Raw genomic sequence first — 17,638 nt, 5'->3', positions numbered from 1 at the left:
GAGTTCGTCAAGTTTTGCTCACTTCGCTTGGAGCGCAGAGTTCAGCAAAACTCTGCCATCCGCCATATGGCGCCATAAGTGGCTCACCAACATTAAATGTCTGATTTTTTGGGGGCTTGAGTGCCTCCCAGTGAGATTTCTCACTGGTGGCAGTCACGGCAGGTGGCGACCGTTCCCACTGAGAAAGCTGCAGCTGGAGTGGAAACTGTACTTGATCGGGAGGAAGAAGCAGCATACACTGGTACTCTGGCACTCTGCGTGATACCATACATGCTGATTTTACAATGCAGAATAAGCTTCTGGAACTAAAAATCAGTGTGAGCAGTATGACATGCCCAAATTCCCCCTACTTGCGGAACCCCATGAAATCTCAGAATTTTTATGTAACTGCGAGTTCCACTCAAATGTAAAAAATGAGGTTCTGCAAAAAAAAAAAAAAAACCTTTATGGTTTAACAGATCTCCTATACTTAAGAAAAGTATTGCACTTTCTCCTTCCAACCAATACAGGCCTTTTCTATTCTTTTTGCCTCAAAATCACTATTACAAAATGGTATAAAGTATACATCCTGCTGGCACAGAGAACACATTATCAATGCATTGATGGTGAGTATGGAGCAGGGCCCTGCTTACTCATTCAGCCAGGAGTAGCTCGCGTGGCTGGGGGAGTGGGGTTGGGGGGGTTACGGGAAAAAAATAATTAAATAATAATAAAAAATTTAAACGTATCTCTTCTCCCGCCGCCCCTCTCTCGTTGCTGCTGCAGGCACAGGCTCCCAGCCTGCCCTGGGCCATCCTGACACCGCTCAAAGCAGCGTCAGAATTGTCTGGGAGCACCCAGCCAGGGTGTTCCCAGGCAGACTGGGAGCCTGTGCAGACTTTCTCAAGCCCAGTAACCGTGTTGCTGGGCTGGAGAAAGCCTACAGCGCTGGTGTATTTGGCCAGCCCAAGACGTCTGGCCAAACACACATGTGCTCTGAGGGGAATGCACCGAGCACTCCCCTCGGCTCGTCACCCTCAATGCCCCACCTCTTTTGCACATAAAGGATCATAAACAGAGTTTATGATCCTTTCTGTGTAAAAGGATTTGCAGTGGTTACTGCTGGCGTGGGGTCCACTCTCCTCCCATATGGAGGATGCGTGCCTGCCTGTGACAAGAGACATTTGCCAACTAAATCATAGAAAGACTAGACGGCGTGTTGCAAGGTGCTCTCAGTTTTCCTGTGCTATGACTCTTCTGGCACTCATTATAGTCAGCCAGGAAAGAATGCCCATTATTTCTGATTTAACACTAACACATTTTAACACTAAGGGGGTTATTCCAACTTTGGAGGAAGTGGTAATCCGTCCCAAAAGTGACGGTAAAGTGACGGATATACCACCAGCCGTATTACGAGTCCATTATATCCTATGGAACTCGTAATACGGCTGGTGGTAAATCCGTCACAGTTGGGACGGATTACCACCTCCTCCAAAGTTGGAATAACCCCCCTTTTCTCCTACTGCTTTCAGAAGTGCCTTGGCCTACATTATGAATTTCCTTCTTCACAAGAGTTAACTATATCAGGCACTTAGTGAGATAATTAATAGCCTTGGAGCCCTCCTTATGCACCACCCACCAGGTTTTCCTGATTGAGAACATTTTGCTTGATCAATCTGTCTGTGAGATACTAGATTAGGAAATCTGCATCATTGATCTAAGGCCCTCATATCCATCTTCAGCCAAACCAAAGTTATGTAACCCTCTTAAAGACTGTCTTCATGCTCTTCTGTCTTGAGGGAACTAAGATATAGACATTTTCTTGTTTTGGGTAACTAACTCAACTGCATGCCAACTCATCCACTTTTCTCTGCCTTTGTCTTTTTTCATGATTGTATTGAAAAATCACACATAGACACTTACTTTCTAAAAAAAAACGGTTACTGCCGTAGATTGTATTCAACCCATATAATAAACATGTATTATTTGACCTCAACTCTAAACCCAAATGAGCTGCGTATCGTTTTTTACTTGACTGCTTCTGTTTTCGTCGTGAAACTTTCTGTGCGTTTCTGTCTTTCTTCATATTTATATGAATTGATTTGCTTGTTATTTTGACATACATCAACACATCTTGCAGGATATAACATGATAGCTGAAGGGAAATCCAATAGAATTTAGAAGGTCTTTGGTCAATCTGTCAGTGACAGATGTATATACATATTGCAGGAGCTGGTTAGGGTGCACTAAGGCCGTGATTTATTTTTACAACTTTATTGAGTACTTTGGTAAAGAGAAACAAGACATACTTTACAGCATTGCCAAAAGTATCGGGGAAGACAAACGAACAGGAGGATCAGCACATACCATTTCCCACAATTGCACAAAATGAGTGAGCAAGGTAAGACCGGCATCATTCCTAAGGATACAACTGCCCACACGCTCCACCAGTTGTACATACGTTAAAAAGAACATGCTGTTCACAGTATTAATTGCAAATAAAAAGAAAATTGTCCCACAACCAAGTGCATTTGCATTGCAATGAAGGCAGTCCCAAGAAGAATTTATCATAGGTCACTCTCTGACCTAATCAGGTCCTGATTTACAGGAGAAAGGTACAATATTTTTGCCAGAAAGCAGAAGTCCTATCTCTTTCCCTGGTTTTCCACCAACCTATTATGAGGATGTTGGATGGTGGCCTACCTAATTATGTATCACCCTGAAGGTCTATCAATGGATTCTTCATGAATCCTTGTTTGTGTCACTAAATGTGGTTAAGGGCCAGCCGCACATTCTCGGGACGTTGGTCTGCACCAATGTCATGAAAGGCCACTATGTAATGTGTTGTCAGCTTTCATAAAAAAAGGCTTTTTAAAAATGTATGATGTACTAGAAACATATTTCAAACATGTAAGGAATATAGTGGAAATTCAACATGCCACACAGAAAGTTTGAAGTCCCAATGCAGACTTGTTTCCTCCACAGCAGCTACTCCCAAGCCAGAGACAGCAACCTTGGTGGTAAAAGCCCAGCCGAATTGGTTTCAATATTGCAATATAGCTGAGTTTTCACACTTACTTTGGTGTTTCGGATACCTCCATCACATGCGTGGCTGGAACCCCACTTTAAGTGCTGTAAATTAGCTCCTAAGCCTCTGTTTTCTTTCTTTTTCTCCTGCCTTGCAAATTATTTTGTTGTTAGAAAGTACCACATTCTGAGAACAAAACAAATGCTGGGCTATAGCACTGAGTTGTTGAAAATCATTTTGAGCTGTAGGTGAATCTTTACACTGTGATCAGTGAAATTGGTTGTTACAGGAAAAAAAAACATTACTACTGCACCGAAATTGCACTGTGACGTGAGTCTGTATACCTAGAGGGCAAATATAGTCAATCCGTTTTTAGAAAACCTGCATCTTTTCCATTCAGGTTCACAAAAGGCATGATCATTTCCAAGGACCATATTATTTTGATGTCAAACTGTTTGTCTCTGTTGTGATGCATGTGATCATAAAATCAGTCTAAACCATTGACACCTCTTATTTTTTACTCAAACTCCATAAAACGTACATTTATAAACCAATTTCCACCACATTTGAGAAGCAAAAAGGAACTCTTGAATGAGAAATTATATAAAGATTGATTAGCGTTTTTACCATATTAAACATAACTGAAAAGTGAATTTAAGATAGCACCAAGATTGTAGATTAGAAAGGACCCATGCAACAAAGCAACAGCTAAAGGATGTGCATTTCTTTACATTCAAAATCACTCTCATTAATGTATGGAAAAGAAATATGAGCATCCATTATGTTATTTAGTTATTAACTTAAGGTAGTCATTTAGTGTAGCCCTAGCCACACAGGCAACAAATGACTTCATGTAGAACTGGATAAAGGAGGGGAGCTTGGAGAGGGCAAGGAATGTAGGAAGGGACCAATTTCCTTAAGTCCAGTTTAAAGCCTTTGTAAGTATTCCCAAGCAAGAATCTGGGTAAACCTTCCAGAGTTTGTTGCTGCTGTATTTTTACTTCACATTTTTAACAGATAATGTCCTCGCTCTATGTGATCATACACAACCATACCACTTATGTATAACCTTCACACATAATTTGAGGAATATGGATGTAGTCTAATGGCCAGAGATGCTGACTTTGGATCTGGGGAACCAGTTTGAGACCCAGCGTGGCTCAACATCCTTTGATTCTGGGCAAATTACTTAACCTCTTGTGCTTATAATAAAATAAACCTGGCCTTGTGGAACATAATCCGGTGCTCATGTAATGTGCTCCAGTGTCCTAAGCATTGGCCCTAGTCCAACATGTACCGCTGGGTCTTGATTGAACACACAACAATTATGAGACCTTACCCGTTACTGAGCAGCAGATGGGGGTTCTCAAACATGCTTAAATTACTGATATCAACACCAAGGTTTTTCCAAAGCCTTGTGATTTTAGTGAATGGATGCCACAGGCCAGTACTCCATTCTTAAAAGTGTTCCTGCTTCAGACTCCAGTACAGTTCACCATCTGCTTCTTTTATGGACAGATCAATATCTTGGCCAGGGTGTATATTGAAGGGCAGTGTCAAGTTTGTGACATTTACAAACAATTGCTGTTACTACATTACAACATTGGCCCCTTCTCATATTCATTAAAGCATGATTGGCCATGAAAGTTTCTTGTTATAAAAATTCGGACCTGGTTTTAAAAACTTTAGAAATCACTGAAGGTACATTCTGATCAGGTGTGTCAAGTCTTTTTGGAAAGCTGCCAAGTTGGCTATGAGTCTTATACGAAAGTGTGCTCCAGAGTCCTGGTGCTTATACGTTTCTTTTTGTAATTTCGAAGATTAAGCGAGAGTTGCTTCTAGAGTCTCTTTGTCCCCCTGTCAGGTGCTGTCCATCCTTCCAATAGCGGGGAGGCCAAGAGGGCTTTGCCGATGGATCACGCCATCTTGAAATGAGTTTGAGTGTCATAGGACAGCCAGTGAAGGTCCGTCAGAATCAGGTTGATGTGATCTAATTTATTGACTTTTGTAACAGAGCGCCCGGCTGTACTTACTGTGGCCATGAGAGATGCTACGTGATACAGTGTAAATAATAATGTACTGTAAAAGCTCAAAATACTACACGCCGACGAATGTGCATATTGCAACGTCTCAGCTAAGTTCTCATTCTGACAGAGACAGGTTTGCAAACGATTTCTACTAATTAACTGGTTCTTTTGCAGAGTGCTGATGGGACGGTACACGGCTGCACAAGAAGGTTTACATTTCGTAATACGAGCGCGTGAAAGGAATTCGCACTACCGCTCGCACCAAACAATTCACACCTGCTCATTTTTTCCATGATACAGCACCGTGTTTCATTTTGCATGAACTAATCACTCTTGGATATCTGGTATTTCGCTGGGCGATTGAATTACAAATTATGATCTTCTTTGCAGATATTGTACGTCCAAGATTCCGCGATGACCGACACTGTCTGTGGCAACAGCACTGATCGCTGGATGTGTCCGAACGACAGACAAATGGCGCTCCGGACCAAGTAAGTGACACATTTTGGTGCCACGCACACAGCTTTCAACAGCTTTTTTTGACTTTGCTTTAACTGCAGAATATGTCAGGTTGTTAGGATGAGGGCAAAACGTATCCAATTGAAAGACTGTTAATTTATCAGATGTTCAGCCCGACTGGTGACTGAGAACCCTGAAGTGCTAGAAAGATGTACGTAACTTGTCCAGCCTGATAGGTGACTGTGCCCCAGCCCTCCCTGTCTTTCACAGTCAACAGCCTCTAAGGAAGTGCTCCGGTTCGTATATTCGCCGGACAAGCATGGTTTGCAGTAAAATGTGTTTGTCTTGCATAAGACGTAATTAATATTTTAAAAAGTAAACGAGGCATGGGAAAAGAAAAAGACTGCAAAGCTGGGTTAGAAACCAAAATGGCACTTAGCAAAAATGTTCGATCCAGCCCACACTGCAAGAGGCCACGAAAACAGTGGGACCATGGTTGAGTCATGCAGCCTATCTTGCCCTGAAGCAGCTCCATAGCCTGCATCCTATTGCTGAAATGCCATTGTGTCAGAATGGCACGTCGTCTGAGAATAAATTATAGCTACTATTCCTTCACTATGTTATAAATTAATTAGTAATAATCAATATATTTTTTCATTTTTCAATTTATATAATTGTTTTGCGAATAAAGGTGTATACTATTCTTTATTGCAGAACACATACCTTCTTACACTCATATTATATCAAGGTTTATCATCATCTTTATTCAATTTCATAACTATTAACAATCCAATTTGACAATTATATTTTATTTCATATAATGTTATTTTTTGATGTACAGGCTTGAATAATAATATAAACATATACAAAAAAATTCCCACCCCTTAAAACCAGATGATAGAATACAACACTCAGTGCTATCGTACTTTATACATACACACTTAAACTCATAATAATAAAACTTCATAGACATAAAAATAAACACTCTAATACAGACATGATGAAATTTTCCTGGCGGTTCCTCCTATTTTGTCACACACTTAGGTATCCATATAATACACATCCTCAGATAACACATTACGTTACATGGATTTCACTTTTTCAAAAACAATATGGACACATCCAACTGATGATATGCCATAAATCCAATATGGGCATCAACACTTTAATTATTTCACTAGTGAGGTACACTTCCCCTGGAGAACACTTCATTAGTTGTATAGTAGAACACAATGCCGGATGTATAGTGTAACACAATGTCCACGATGCCAGATATATAATGGAACACAATGCCTACGTGCGTTTCGGTGTCACTCTTCTTTGGGAGCCACCTTCATCAGGGCAGTTCCAATTTAGCCATGGCACGTCGAACATTGGAAGGTAGCTGTAGGAAAGTACCATCTTGCCTGGCATGTTAACCCCATATTTCACTGTATGTATGTTGTTTTAGTTGTATGTGTCACTGGGACCCTGCCAGCCAGGGCCCCAGTGCTCATAAGTGTGCCCTGTATGTGTTACCTGTGTTATGACTAACTGTCTCACTGAGGCTCTGCTAATCAGAACCTCAGTGGTTATGCTCTCTCATTTCTTTCAAATTGTCACTAACAGGCTAGTGACCAATTTTACCAATTTACATTGGCATACTGGAACACCCTTATAATTCCCTAGTATATGGTACTGAGGTACCCAGGGTATTGGGGTTCCAGGAGATCCCTATGGGCTGCAGCATTTCTTTTGCCACCCATAGGGAGCTCTGACAATTCTTACACAGGCCTGCCACTGCAGCCTGAGTGAAATAACGTCCACGTTATTTCACAGCCATTTTACACTGCACTTAAGTAACTTATAAGTCACCTATATGTCTAACCTTTACCTGGTAAAGGTTGGGTGCTAAGTTACTTAGTGTGTGGGCACCCTGGCACTAGCCAAGGTGCCCCCACATTGTTCAGGGCCAATTCCCCGGACTTTGTGAGTGCGGGGACACCATTACACGCGTGCACTACATATAGGTCACTACCTATGTGTAGCTTCACAATGGTAACTCCGAATATGGCCATGTAACATGTCTATGATCATGGAATTGCCCCCTCTATGCCATCCTGGCATTGTTGGTACAATCCCATGATCCCACGGGTCTGTAGCACAGACCCGGGTACTGCCAAACTGCCTTTTCAGGGGTTTCACTGCTGCCAACCCTTCAGACAGGTTTCTGCCCTCCTGGGGTCCAGCCAGGCTTGGCCCAGGAAGGCAGAACAAAGGACTTCCTCAGAGAGAGGGTGTTACACCCTCTCCCTTTGGAAAATGGTGTGAAGGCAGGGGAGGAGTAGCCTCCCCCAGCCTCTGGAAATGCTTTCATGGGCACACATGGTGGCCATTTCTGCATAAGCCAGTCTACACCGGTTCAGGGACCCCTCAGCCCTGCTCTGGTGTGAAACTGGACAAAGGAAAGGGGAGTGACCACTCCCCTGACCTGCACCTCCCCTGGGAGGTGCCCAGAGCTCCTCCATTGTGCTCCAGACCTCTGCCATCTTGGAAACAGAGGTGCTGCTGGCACACTGGACTGCTCTGAGTGGCCAGTGCCAGCAGGTGACGTCAGAGACTCCTTCTGATAGGCTAGCAACACCTGAAGGAGCCTATCTTCTCTCCTAAGTAGCCAAACCCTCTTTTCTGGCTATTTAGGGTCTCTGCTTTGGGGAATTCCTTAGATAACAAATGCAAGAGCTCATCAGAGTTCCTCTGCATCTCGCTCTTCACCTTCTGCCAAGGAATCGACTGACCGCGCTGGAAGCCTGCAAAACTGCAACAAAGTAGCGAAGACGACTACTGCAACTCTGTAACGCTGATCCTGCCGCCTTCTCGACTGCTTTCCTGGTGGTGCATGCTGTGGGGGTAGTCTGCCTCCTCTCTGCACTAGAAGCTCAGAAGAAATCTCCCGTGGGTCGACGGAATCGTCCCCCTGCAACCGCAGGCACCAAAGAACTGCATCACCGGTACCCTGGGTCTCCTCTCAGCACGACGAGCGAGGTCCCTTGAATCCAGCAACTCTGTCCAAGTGACTCCCACAGTCCAGTGACTCTTCAGTCCAAGTTTGGTGGAGGTAAGTCCTTGCCTCCCCACGCCAGACTGCATTGCTGGGAACCGCGACTTTTGCAGCCACTCCGACCTCTGTGCACTTCCGGCGGAAATCCTTTGTGCACAGCCAAGCCTGGGTCCACGGCAATCTAACTTGCATTGCACGACCTCCTGAGTTGTCCTCCGGCGACGTGGGACTCCTTTGTGTAACTTTGGGTGAGCACCATTTCACTCCTCTTTGTAGTGACTGTTCTGGCACTTCTGCGGGTGCTGCCTGCTTCTGAGAGGGCTCCTCGTCCTGCTGGGCACCCCCTCTGTCCCCTGACACAATTGGCGACATCCTGGTCCCTCCTGGGCCACAGCAGCATCCAAAAACCCTAACCACACGACTTGCAGCTAGCAAGGCTTGTTTGCATTCTTTCTTCAGGAAAACACTTCTGCACGACTCTCCACGGCGTGGGGCATCCATCCTCCAAAGGGGAAGTTTCTAGCCCTTGTCGTTCCTGCAGAATCTTCAGCTTCTACTGTCCAGTAGCAGCTTCTTTGCACCCACAGCTGGCATTTCCTGGACATCTGCCCATCTCCGACTTGCTTGTGACTTTTGGACTTGTTCCCCTTGTTCCACAGGTACCCTCGTTTGGAAATCCATCATTGTTGCATTGCTGATTTGTGTCTTTCCTGCAGAATTCCCCTATCACGACTTCTGTGCTCTTTGGGGAACTTTAGTGCACTTTGCACTGACTTTTCAGGGTCTTGGGGTGGGCTATTTTTCTAACCCTCACTGTTTTCTTACAGTCCCAGCGACCCTCTACAAGGTCACATAGGTTTTGGGTCTATTCATGGTTCGCATTCCACTTTTGGAGTATATGGTTTGTGTTGCCCCTATCCCTATGTGTCCCCATTGCATCCTATTGTAACTATACATTGTTTGCACTGTTTTCTAATACTATACTGCATATTTTTGGTATTGTGTACATATATCTTGTGTATATTTGCTATCCTCATACTGAGGGAACTCACTGAGATATTTTTGCCATATTGTCATAAAAATAAAGTACCTTTATTTTTAGTATATCTGTGTATTGTGTTTTCTCATGATATTGTGCATATGACACTAGTGGTACTGTAGGAGCTTCACTCGTCTCCTAGTTCAGCCTAAGCTGCTCTGCTAAGCTACCATTATCTACCAGCCTAAGCTGCTAGACACCCTATACACTAATAAGGGATACCTGGGCCTGGTGCAAGGTGTAAGTACCCCTTGGTACTCACTCCAAGCCAGTCCAGCTTCCTACAATAGCCTTAACCCAGGCCCCAACCGCTGGCTGAGTAATTTTGGCAAATGGAACAATTTATTGGGGAATGAACTATGGCTGTTTATCTAGTTACATAGATAAATTGGCTTCAAGCTTCTCACATACAAGGCCATACACAACGCAGGACCAGCCTACCTGAACCACTGCGTCTCCTTCCACACCCCCAGATGGCCCTGGTCACCATCCCTTGCATCCACAAAACCACTGACGGAGGATGATCTTTCACCTACACTGCAGCAAAGAGCTGGAACAACCTCCCCCTGCACCTCAGACAAAGCCCTTTGCTCACCATCTTCAGGAAGAACCTCAAGACATGGCTCTTAAGACAAGGCCTTTCCCTCCCCCCCCAGCACCTTGAGACCCTCACGGGTGAGTAGCAGCACTTTACAAATATTGACTGATTGATTGGTATCAGGGAAAAGAGGTTGCTGAATTGTCCCTGAACCCAGATGGAATTCAGTATCTTTAAGCGGAGAAAACATAGATGCAAAAAGTACATGAGCGGTTCTAATACTTCTCAGTTTCAGTCAAATTCACACTTCCACAGCTAATGAATATTATACTATTTAAAAAAAACTGCATATTAGCACAGTTAGCAGCAAATGAGTAATGTTTGTAATGTATAACCTCGTTTAGTCAAACTGTTCCCACACACACAGTTTGGAAATATTTGGGTCCATCTCACTCCAGGACACTGTCTCCCGTCCTGAACGTTTTGCCTACACATCATTGTTTTCTGGTTGGTTAGTCTAATTAGTTCAATGAAAGCAAAACAAGACTACAACACCCAGAATGCAGTATGCTATCACACAACATCCAGCATGCATTAGGTCGCGAAAGTCCAGGACTAGAAATAGTGTCTGTGACTGTGATAACCTGGAGGGAGGAGGTCATCCTACTGGAACCTTTAAACATTCAACCACTGTGGTGAACAGCACAGCCGATATATATGTTAATGTTAAGGCTGCATTCTAATGCTGGCAGAGGTTTGGCGGGATCCTGTTGAAACTTGCACCTTTGCCTAGGTTCTGCACCTGATAACACCCCCTACTCTCCCTTTATCTTAACCACTAACATTTCCACTCTGAATAAAAATGCAACTTATTGTACTCAAGCAGTGAAGTTATTATTTACATACATGGGAAACAAGTGGCAGTGTTCAGCCTCAGAATTTTGTGTGGGTTCAAGGCACCAGCCAAGTCACTATACTAGGTTTTGTATTTTTCATCCGTAAGACTCGGAACGTTTTCTTTTAAATTGACTACAAAGCAACATGGAACAGACATCTGGCTAAAGGACCAGCTTTTGGGGGTAATTAGTCTCTTGAATTTACTTTAAAGATTTCTTTGTCATTTTCCTGCATTTCCTTGTTTTCAGGCACTTTTTCCCCATTTTCTTTGCATCCAGGGTTCCACTCACAATGCCATTCACACTCAAATAATTGTTTATATTGACAGTGCCATACTAACAGGATTAGAGAAATAGTGTTCAGTGTGGCACCATAAGCTTGCAAATTGTATTACAGTGGATGGTCATTATCTAACATGCATTCCAAATGGTGGCAGGGGTTACGCAATATGTTTAGATTTATATAATCAGACTAAGAGGATCTTAGTTGAAACACTCTGGTGTTCCTACCTTGGTTGTTTTCCCCATTCCCTTCTTATATTACAGTCTGCATAATGCCTTCATCTGTTGCAACTTTGAATAAAATTAGGTATCTGTAGCGTTTAGTTAATTAAATGTGCCACTGCACTTTCGAGAATCATTTCTGTAACTAAGTTGTTCACTCCATTTAGGACACTCTGGTCTTTTACAAAATTAACCACATCTTCCGTGTGATTTGTAATTTGTTCTTAAAGAATAACACCGGTAAAGCCCGGGGTTCCTAGTTAGCACAACTGTCTCCATGGCCTTAAACCTGATCATGTTTTAATGTTTTTTGATACCAAAATCGTCTTGGGCTTGTTCCCATCTTCAAATATCTCCAGCATGTTAATTAATGCTGGTGCCCAATGAAACTGAAGATTCTCTCCTGCTTCTGAACCTTCAGTGCACATTGTGTTCTGGTAGAGGTTGTTGTATGTTCCTTATGCACTACCTCAAACTTTTCTCAAAACAGTAGGATTAATCCACCTTAAGGTCTCTGATAATTCTTTTTTTGTAGCCAACATTTGAAACGTTCGTTATATTGATTTACCTACATCAGTTGTGTGACATGCTTTCTTTAGAGCACCACTATTTGTTCTCTTGACCTTGACCTATTTGTTCTAATATTTATCCAAATATGGCTAATATCCCACAATTTTCTTCAACTTGACCAGAGATCTTGATTATGAGATCCTTGTTTATTAACATGGGGAGCAATGCATGAACTTCCACAAAGCTAGTAACCCAGTTCCATGCTCAGTAAATAAAGTTTCAATGAAAAAATAACTTGTGTTACCTGAGGTATTCGTGTCACAAAGCAAAAGGCTTTTCACAGGAGAAATGTAAATAAGGTATATAAGCAGAGCAAAAACAAAATACAGGTCATGGAACCAGTCAGTGAACTTCCAAAACAGTACAGTAAATAGGAGCAATGGAAAATGAGTATAACAGCACCAACTCGATGAAAATCAATCATGTGAATACAGAGGTATGAATTTTAAAAGTTGGAATGTCAGAAAACACAAAGAAACAAGAAAATGTCAATGAAATAATGAGCACAATTCCATGATGAATGGGATGGAGTGTAGGCCATTTAAGACAAGTAGGTTTCCCCAGGCAGCATGTTTACCTTCACTCTCTTTAGAGTCAGGGAAGCATTAGGTTTACACTGGCAGATCCTCTACTGGGTCCGTCATTCTAAACCTTTGACCATCCACAAGGTGGCCTTCAGTGACCATTGCTTATTTTCTCTGCCCATGCCAGTCTTGCAAGACACATGTTATGTGTATTTTGTAAAGCATACTATCACCTGTAAGAATAACCTGACACTGACATATTAGACAGAGGGATTGAAAAATGCCCCACCTCACACAGGGACAAATCTCGCCCTGTGCCAGGGCCATTTATGTTTTTTGTACAGGGAAAACAAGCTTCAGCTTTGGTAGGTTTTATTAAATACTTACCAGGCCGGTTTTTTAAACATGGTACACACTCAGCAAACCTATAGTTTTTGCATCTCTTTTTACAGCATACGGACCCTTGCCAAGTAAGCAGAGGTCTCTAAATAGGGCCACAGTCCTTCACCAGGCCATTACCCCTGCCCCCTTGTTTGGCCAGCATCCCATCTGTCAGGGGTCTTAAAAAGGCCAGTGGACATTTTCCCATTATTCAAAATTCCTATGCGGAACAAGGCAGTATGCTGTAGCACTCATGGTTTTAGAGGGCCTGATACGTCATTAGGATCCTGGTGCAGTTATTAGTTTTGGAGACGAAAACTCTTAGTTGAACCCACTGACAATTGCAAGTCCTCTTATCTGTTGGATACTTTTTTTGTGATTGAAATCCTCGCTTGGGAAGAGGCTAAATCTGCAGCTTGTAGTGCTTAATGAGTTTGGCATGCATGGTCTGGTTTCTAGGAGCCAAGACATTGATAGCAGCAGGAGTAAGCTCAACCCCTTTGTTCAACCAAGGGACCAGCCATAGCCTAGCCCACTGGTCAAGTCATTCTTCTAGAAACATTACCTCTCTGTCATTTACTCCCATGAGACTACAGGAGGTCAACTGGTCAGAATGGTGAGAAGCACTTTTGAAAGAGGGAGACCTCAGCCTGTCATAAGAAAGCTCCGACACTGAAGTTACTCCACTTTTCGATACTACTGATAACTTGACTACAAACCAATCTGAGAAAACCTTGTTCTTGTTGTCTTCAAAGATACGAGCATACCAGGGCCACTGGGTGGAGCTCCTTCAGATCTTTTATGGACCAGCCTTTACAACCAGTACTTTTCCTTCCCTACCAGCAGAGAGAACTAGTTGCTGACCCTGAGCACTGCCTAGGAAGACAGTGGTCAATCTGGCTAACAGAAGGCGAGCTTTAAAAGTGAACGCACACAGATCCATGTTTATGGTTAACATGTTTGTGTCAGAGTTTCTGCCTATCCTGTCATCTCTGCTTGGCCCTACCCTGACATTCCAAAATAAACTGGGGTGGATATCCATGTAATTAACCTCCCTCTGTCTTTCAGGAAGAGATCTGCCTGCAAGCCAACTACTCTGAAAGGTCCTTCCTTCTTTGCTTGGAGACGCTTCACACCTTTTTGCTGAAATTTACAAATCTAATTAATGCCAGTGCAGTGTGCAGTATGGAGAGTCTGAGAAAAATAGGTTGGGGTCTGCTGATACCTCAAGCAAACTGTTATTAGAAAGACAACATATTTAGGGCATATGAGCCAGAAATCTATGTTCAACAGCGAATTATGGGGGTCATTCCGACCCCGGCGGTCAAGGACCGCCGGGGCTGGGGTCGGCGGGAGCACCGCCAACAGGCTGGCGGTGCCCCGCAGGGCATTCTGACCGCGGCGGTTTGGCCGCGGTCCGAAGAGGAAAACCGGCGGTCTCCCGCCGGTTTTCCGCTGCCCGACGGAATCCTCCATGGCGGCGCAGCTTGCTGCGCCGCCATGGGGATTCCGACACCCCATACCGCCATCCTGTTCCTGGCGGTTCGCCCGCCAGGAACAGGATGGCGGTATGGGGTGTCGTGGGGCCCCCATAAGAGGGCCCCACAAAGGATTTCAGTGTCTGCTGTGCAGACACTGAAATCCGCGACGGGTGCAACTGCACCCGTCGCACCTTCCCACTCCGCCGGCTCCATTCGGAGCCGGCTTCCTCGTGGGAAGGGGTTTCCCGCTGGGCTAGCGGGCGGCCTTTTGGCGGTCGCCCGCCAGCCCAGCGGGAAAACCAGAATGGCCTCCGCGGTCTTTCGACCGCGGAGCGGCCATTTGGCGGTTCCCGCCAGCCTCAGAATGAGGCCCTATGTTTTTGATCATTCTCACAGTGCTGAGGAGATCGTTTTTTCTGGCTCTTCTCAGCCAACTCAGAAAAATATTAATTTTGTTCTTAAAGTAGACTTGGATAAAATGGAAAGCCCGATTCAATCTAAGGTAGTTGAACAACTTTTGATTTCTATTTCTGCAGAGACTTGCCAATTCCATATTTGAAATGCCTCACTTTCTCAACTTCTCAGACCTTGCAGCCTTCAAGGCACTATTAGCAGACGGTTTAGCTGTAGTAAGTAAGCTTTTAAACATGTAAAAATATGACTTCATGTGTGCCTGCTGCATCGTCTGCTTATGAAAGCTCAGCCTGATGGTATGTTTGAGGCCGTTCTTGAGGGCGATGTAGAGTCACACTGTAATTCACATGGCACCTACCGTTAATGCCACTGGTGCCCTTTCAGTGCCACATTAAATGTGGCCTTGTCTAAAATTATAATATGGAGCACTAGATGCACTGGGAGAAACTTAGCAGTCTCCAGAATCAAAAGAGACCACCAAGTTCAGTTACATGACAGCAAAGCATCTGGGTATACCATAAACTAAGGTGAATTTTCTTACAGACACAAACGTCTTGCCTTCCACAGGGGAAAACTAACCAATACTTTGGTGGGCTTCCATGCTCAGGCAATACAACTTAGCCTGCTTGCTTATTCATTGACTCTTCTCCTCTCTTCAGTGAGTCCTGGACCTAACTACAGCCTCCTATCTGTTGATGCACTCCATAGAGTAATAAGTACCAACAAGGCAATATAGATCAGGCAGCCCACTTTGCTGCCTGTATCCATTTCATGCTATATATAAAGTTATGCTTTGACAACAGGGCCACCAAAAAGCAAATGCACATGGTGATTACTTCAAGATAGTTAAATTGACAGCAGTCAGTTTGCAGAATCAGGTCAGTGACCATCCACATAGGCCCAAGCTATGTGGAACTAAATTAACACATGCTTCTATGTTTTAATTTGTTCCACATAATCATGAATTGTTTCGTTTTTACTCGTCCTTAAAAATCCCATGAGGGTTTTGCTGAAACAGCAGTCAAGTCACATTCATATTTTCCCTAATGGGGATCATACAAAGCTACCCCACCTAATATATAAGGGTTACCCTTCCCTCCTACTCACCCTCCCCATCCTGTCCCTCACCCTAGGCCTGCGCATACATGTACCACCTGCACAGAGCAGAAGTATATGTAAACAGTAAAACCAAATGGAATAGGGGATTTTATGTGGTTTCACAAAAAATGGTTCACATGGTAATTGTCCATTCCGTGGGGTCTTACTCATAATTGCACAAAACTGGCCAATGTTACCAAATAGCACTAAATTTTACTGCAGCCCTAGTGTTTGCAACTCAGGTAAATGTATAAATTAGGCTTCGGCAGAATTTAAATTACTCTAGCTACAATTACGTAATTTCAGGAATTTCGCATTACACTGGCTATGCGAAAATCCTGAAGTTGCGCCATTATGCCACTTTATGTAATTATGTGGCATTCACAATAAAAATTTACTATCATCGCACTGGAGCAACCTAAAACGTGCGGCTGTTCATGCTGCCTTTGTTTTTTTTTGTACTATCTGTTTAGCATGCAATGCAACCTTGCACCAAAAATTTATAAAAGGACACATTTCCTAGAAAGATATAGTGAAAAATTTCAAATTTGCATTTTTCATAATTCTGCATGATTTCGTGTAATTTTTATGAAATGTCACGTAAATATGCAAAATTAAACTCACACCCCTATTATAAATCCAGTTCCTGTGGTAGGCCTCAATTACCTACGGGCTGGCAGGAGTAATCTGTTGGTCTCTGGGTCCTTTCTGGGCACAATCCCCGCCCTTTATGTTCACACGGTACAAAGGCAACAACCCATCTCAGTGATAAGTCCTGCAAGCCGGTGTGGTACTGATCCTATCAATCCTCCTTTACCTCTGACTCCTGTTCCAAAAGAGGGGTTCTGTGGGAAGAGTCTCTCAGCACGCTCTTGTCCTCAGGCACGAGAATCACCCCACTCTCCATCTTTAGGGTCACTGCCACATACAATATACTTGTATACTTGTGCAGTACCCTCTTCCTAGTTTTTGAACAACCTAAGCTTATGTGATATATCTTCTCTCAAATGTCCCTGTGAATTGATTGGAAATTTAAGGTAGAGGTGAACTGATAACTGAGATTGCACATTATTCTGATTTCCATATGAATGGATTCAATTGTTTTCAAGATAAGCTAAGGAGCGATTGAAAAGGTGATATGAGTCAATTCAGACATGGTGTAAGATAGCGCTCAAAGATCCATGCTTTCAAGACGGCTTTCAGCGAGTCCTCGTAGTTTGGTTAACATGACTATGTGCACTGATAATTGGGGGCCAGTAACCTATAATGGGAATAGTAAAACTGCAGGTCCTAGCATCCTTGGTGTCCGAAGCTTATGTAGAGCATCAGTGAATTACCTTTTGTGAGGCTCACGCTCGGGCCCTTGAAAGTAATGAAGGAAATTAATGATAAAGTGATAATTGGAGGTACTTTTGGTGTAACAAATACAGACAAATACCTTGCAGCAGATGGATTTAACCTAGCATGCTGTCTTACAGGTTTGAAAGCTGTCACCTTCAGGACACACTCACACTATCATGCCCTCAGCAGCAGGTGCATTAACAAAACCGTCTGTCTGTCTTTGAAATGGTTGCCTACAGGCTACGCACAGATCACTGTAACAAAATTTCAAAAAGTTTTATTTGGATCCGAACATGCAATCTGTAGGTTACACACTTTA

At 43.5% G+C, this 17,638-nt stretch overlaps 1 protein-coding gene across 3 annotated transcripts in view; it reads left to right on the top strand.

The window, feature by feature from the left end:
- The window catches only part of RPH3A (rabphilin 3A), a 756,965-nt gene that overhangs the window by 129,024 nt on the left and 610,303 nt on the right, over nt 1-17,638 (top strand). For all 3 annotated transcript variants that reach the window (XM_069214805.1, XM_069214806.1, XM_069214807.1), the window contains exon 2: nt 5,425-5,525. In XM_069214805.1, coding sequence (XP_069070906.1) covers nt 5,449-5,525 — 77 coding nt within the window. In that variant the 5' untranslated portion in view covers nt 5,425-5,448. The remainder of the gene's footprint in view (nt 1-5,424; nt 5,526-17,638) is intronic.

The sequence above is a fragment of the Pleurodeles waltl genome, chromosome 11, assembly GCF_031143425.1.
Source record: "Pleurodeles waltl isolate 20211129_DDA chromosome 11, aPleWal1.hap1.20221129, whole genome shotgun sequence".
NCBI classification, from domain to species: domain Eukaryota; kingdom Metazoa; phylum Chordata; class Amphibia; order Caudata; family Salamandridae; genus Pleurodeles; species Pleurodeles waltl.
The sequence above is the reverse complement of the archived record's forward strand: the minus strand, read 5'-3'. Positions and strand labels throughout refer to the sequence as shown.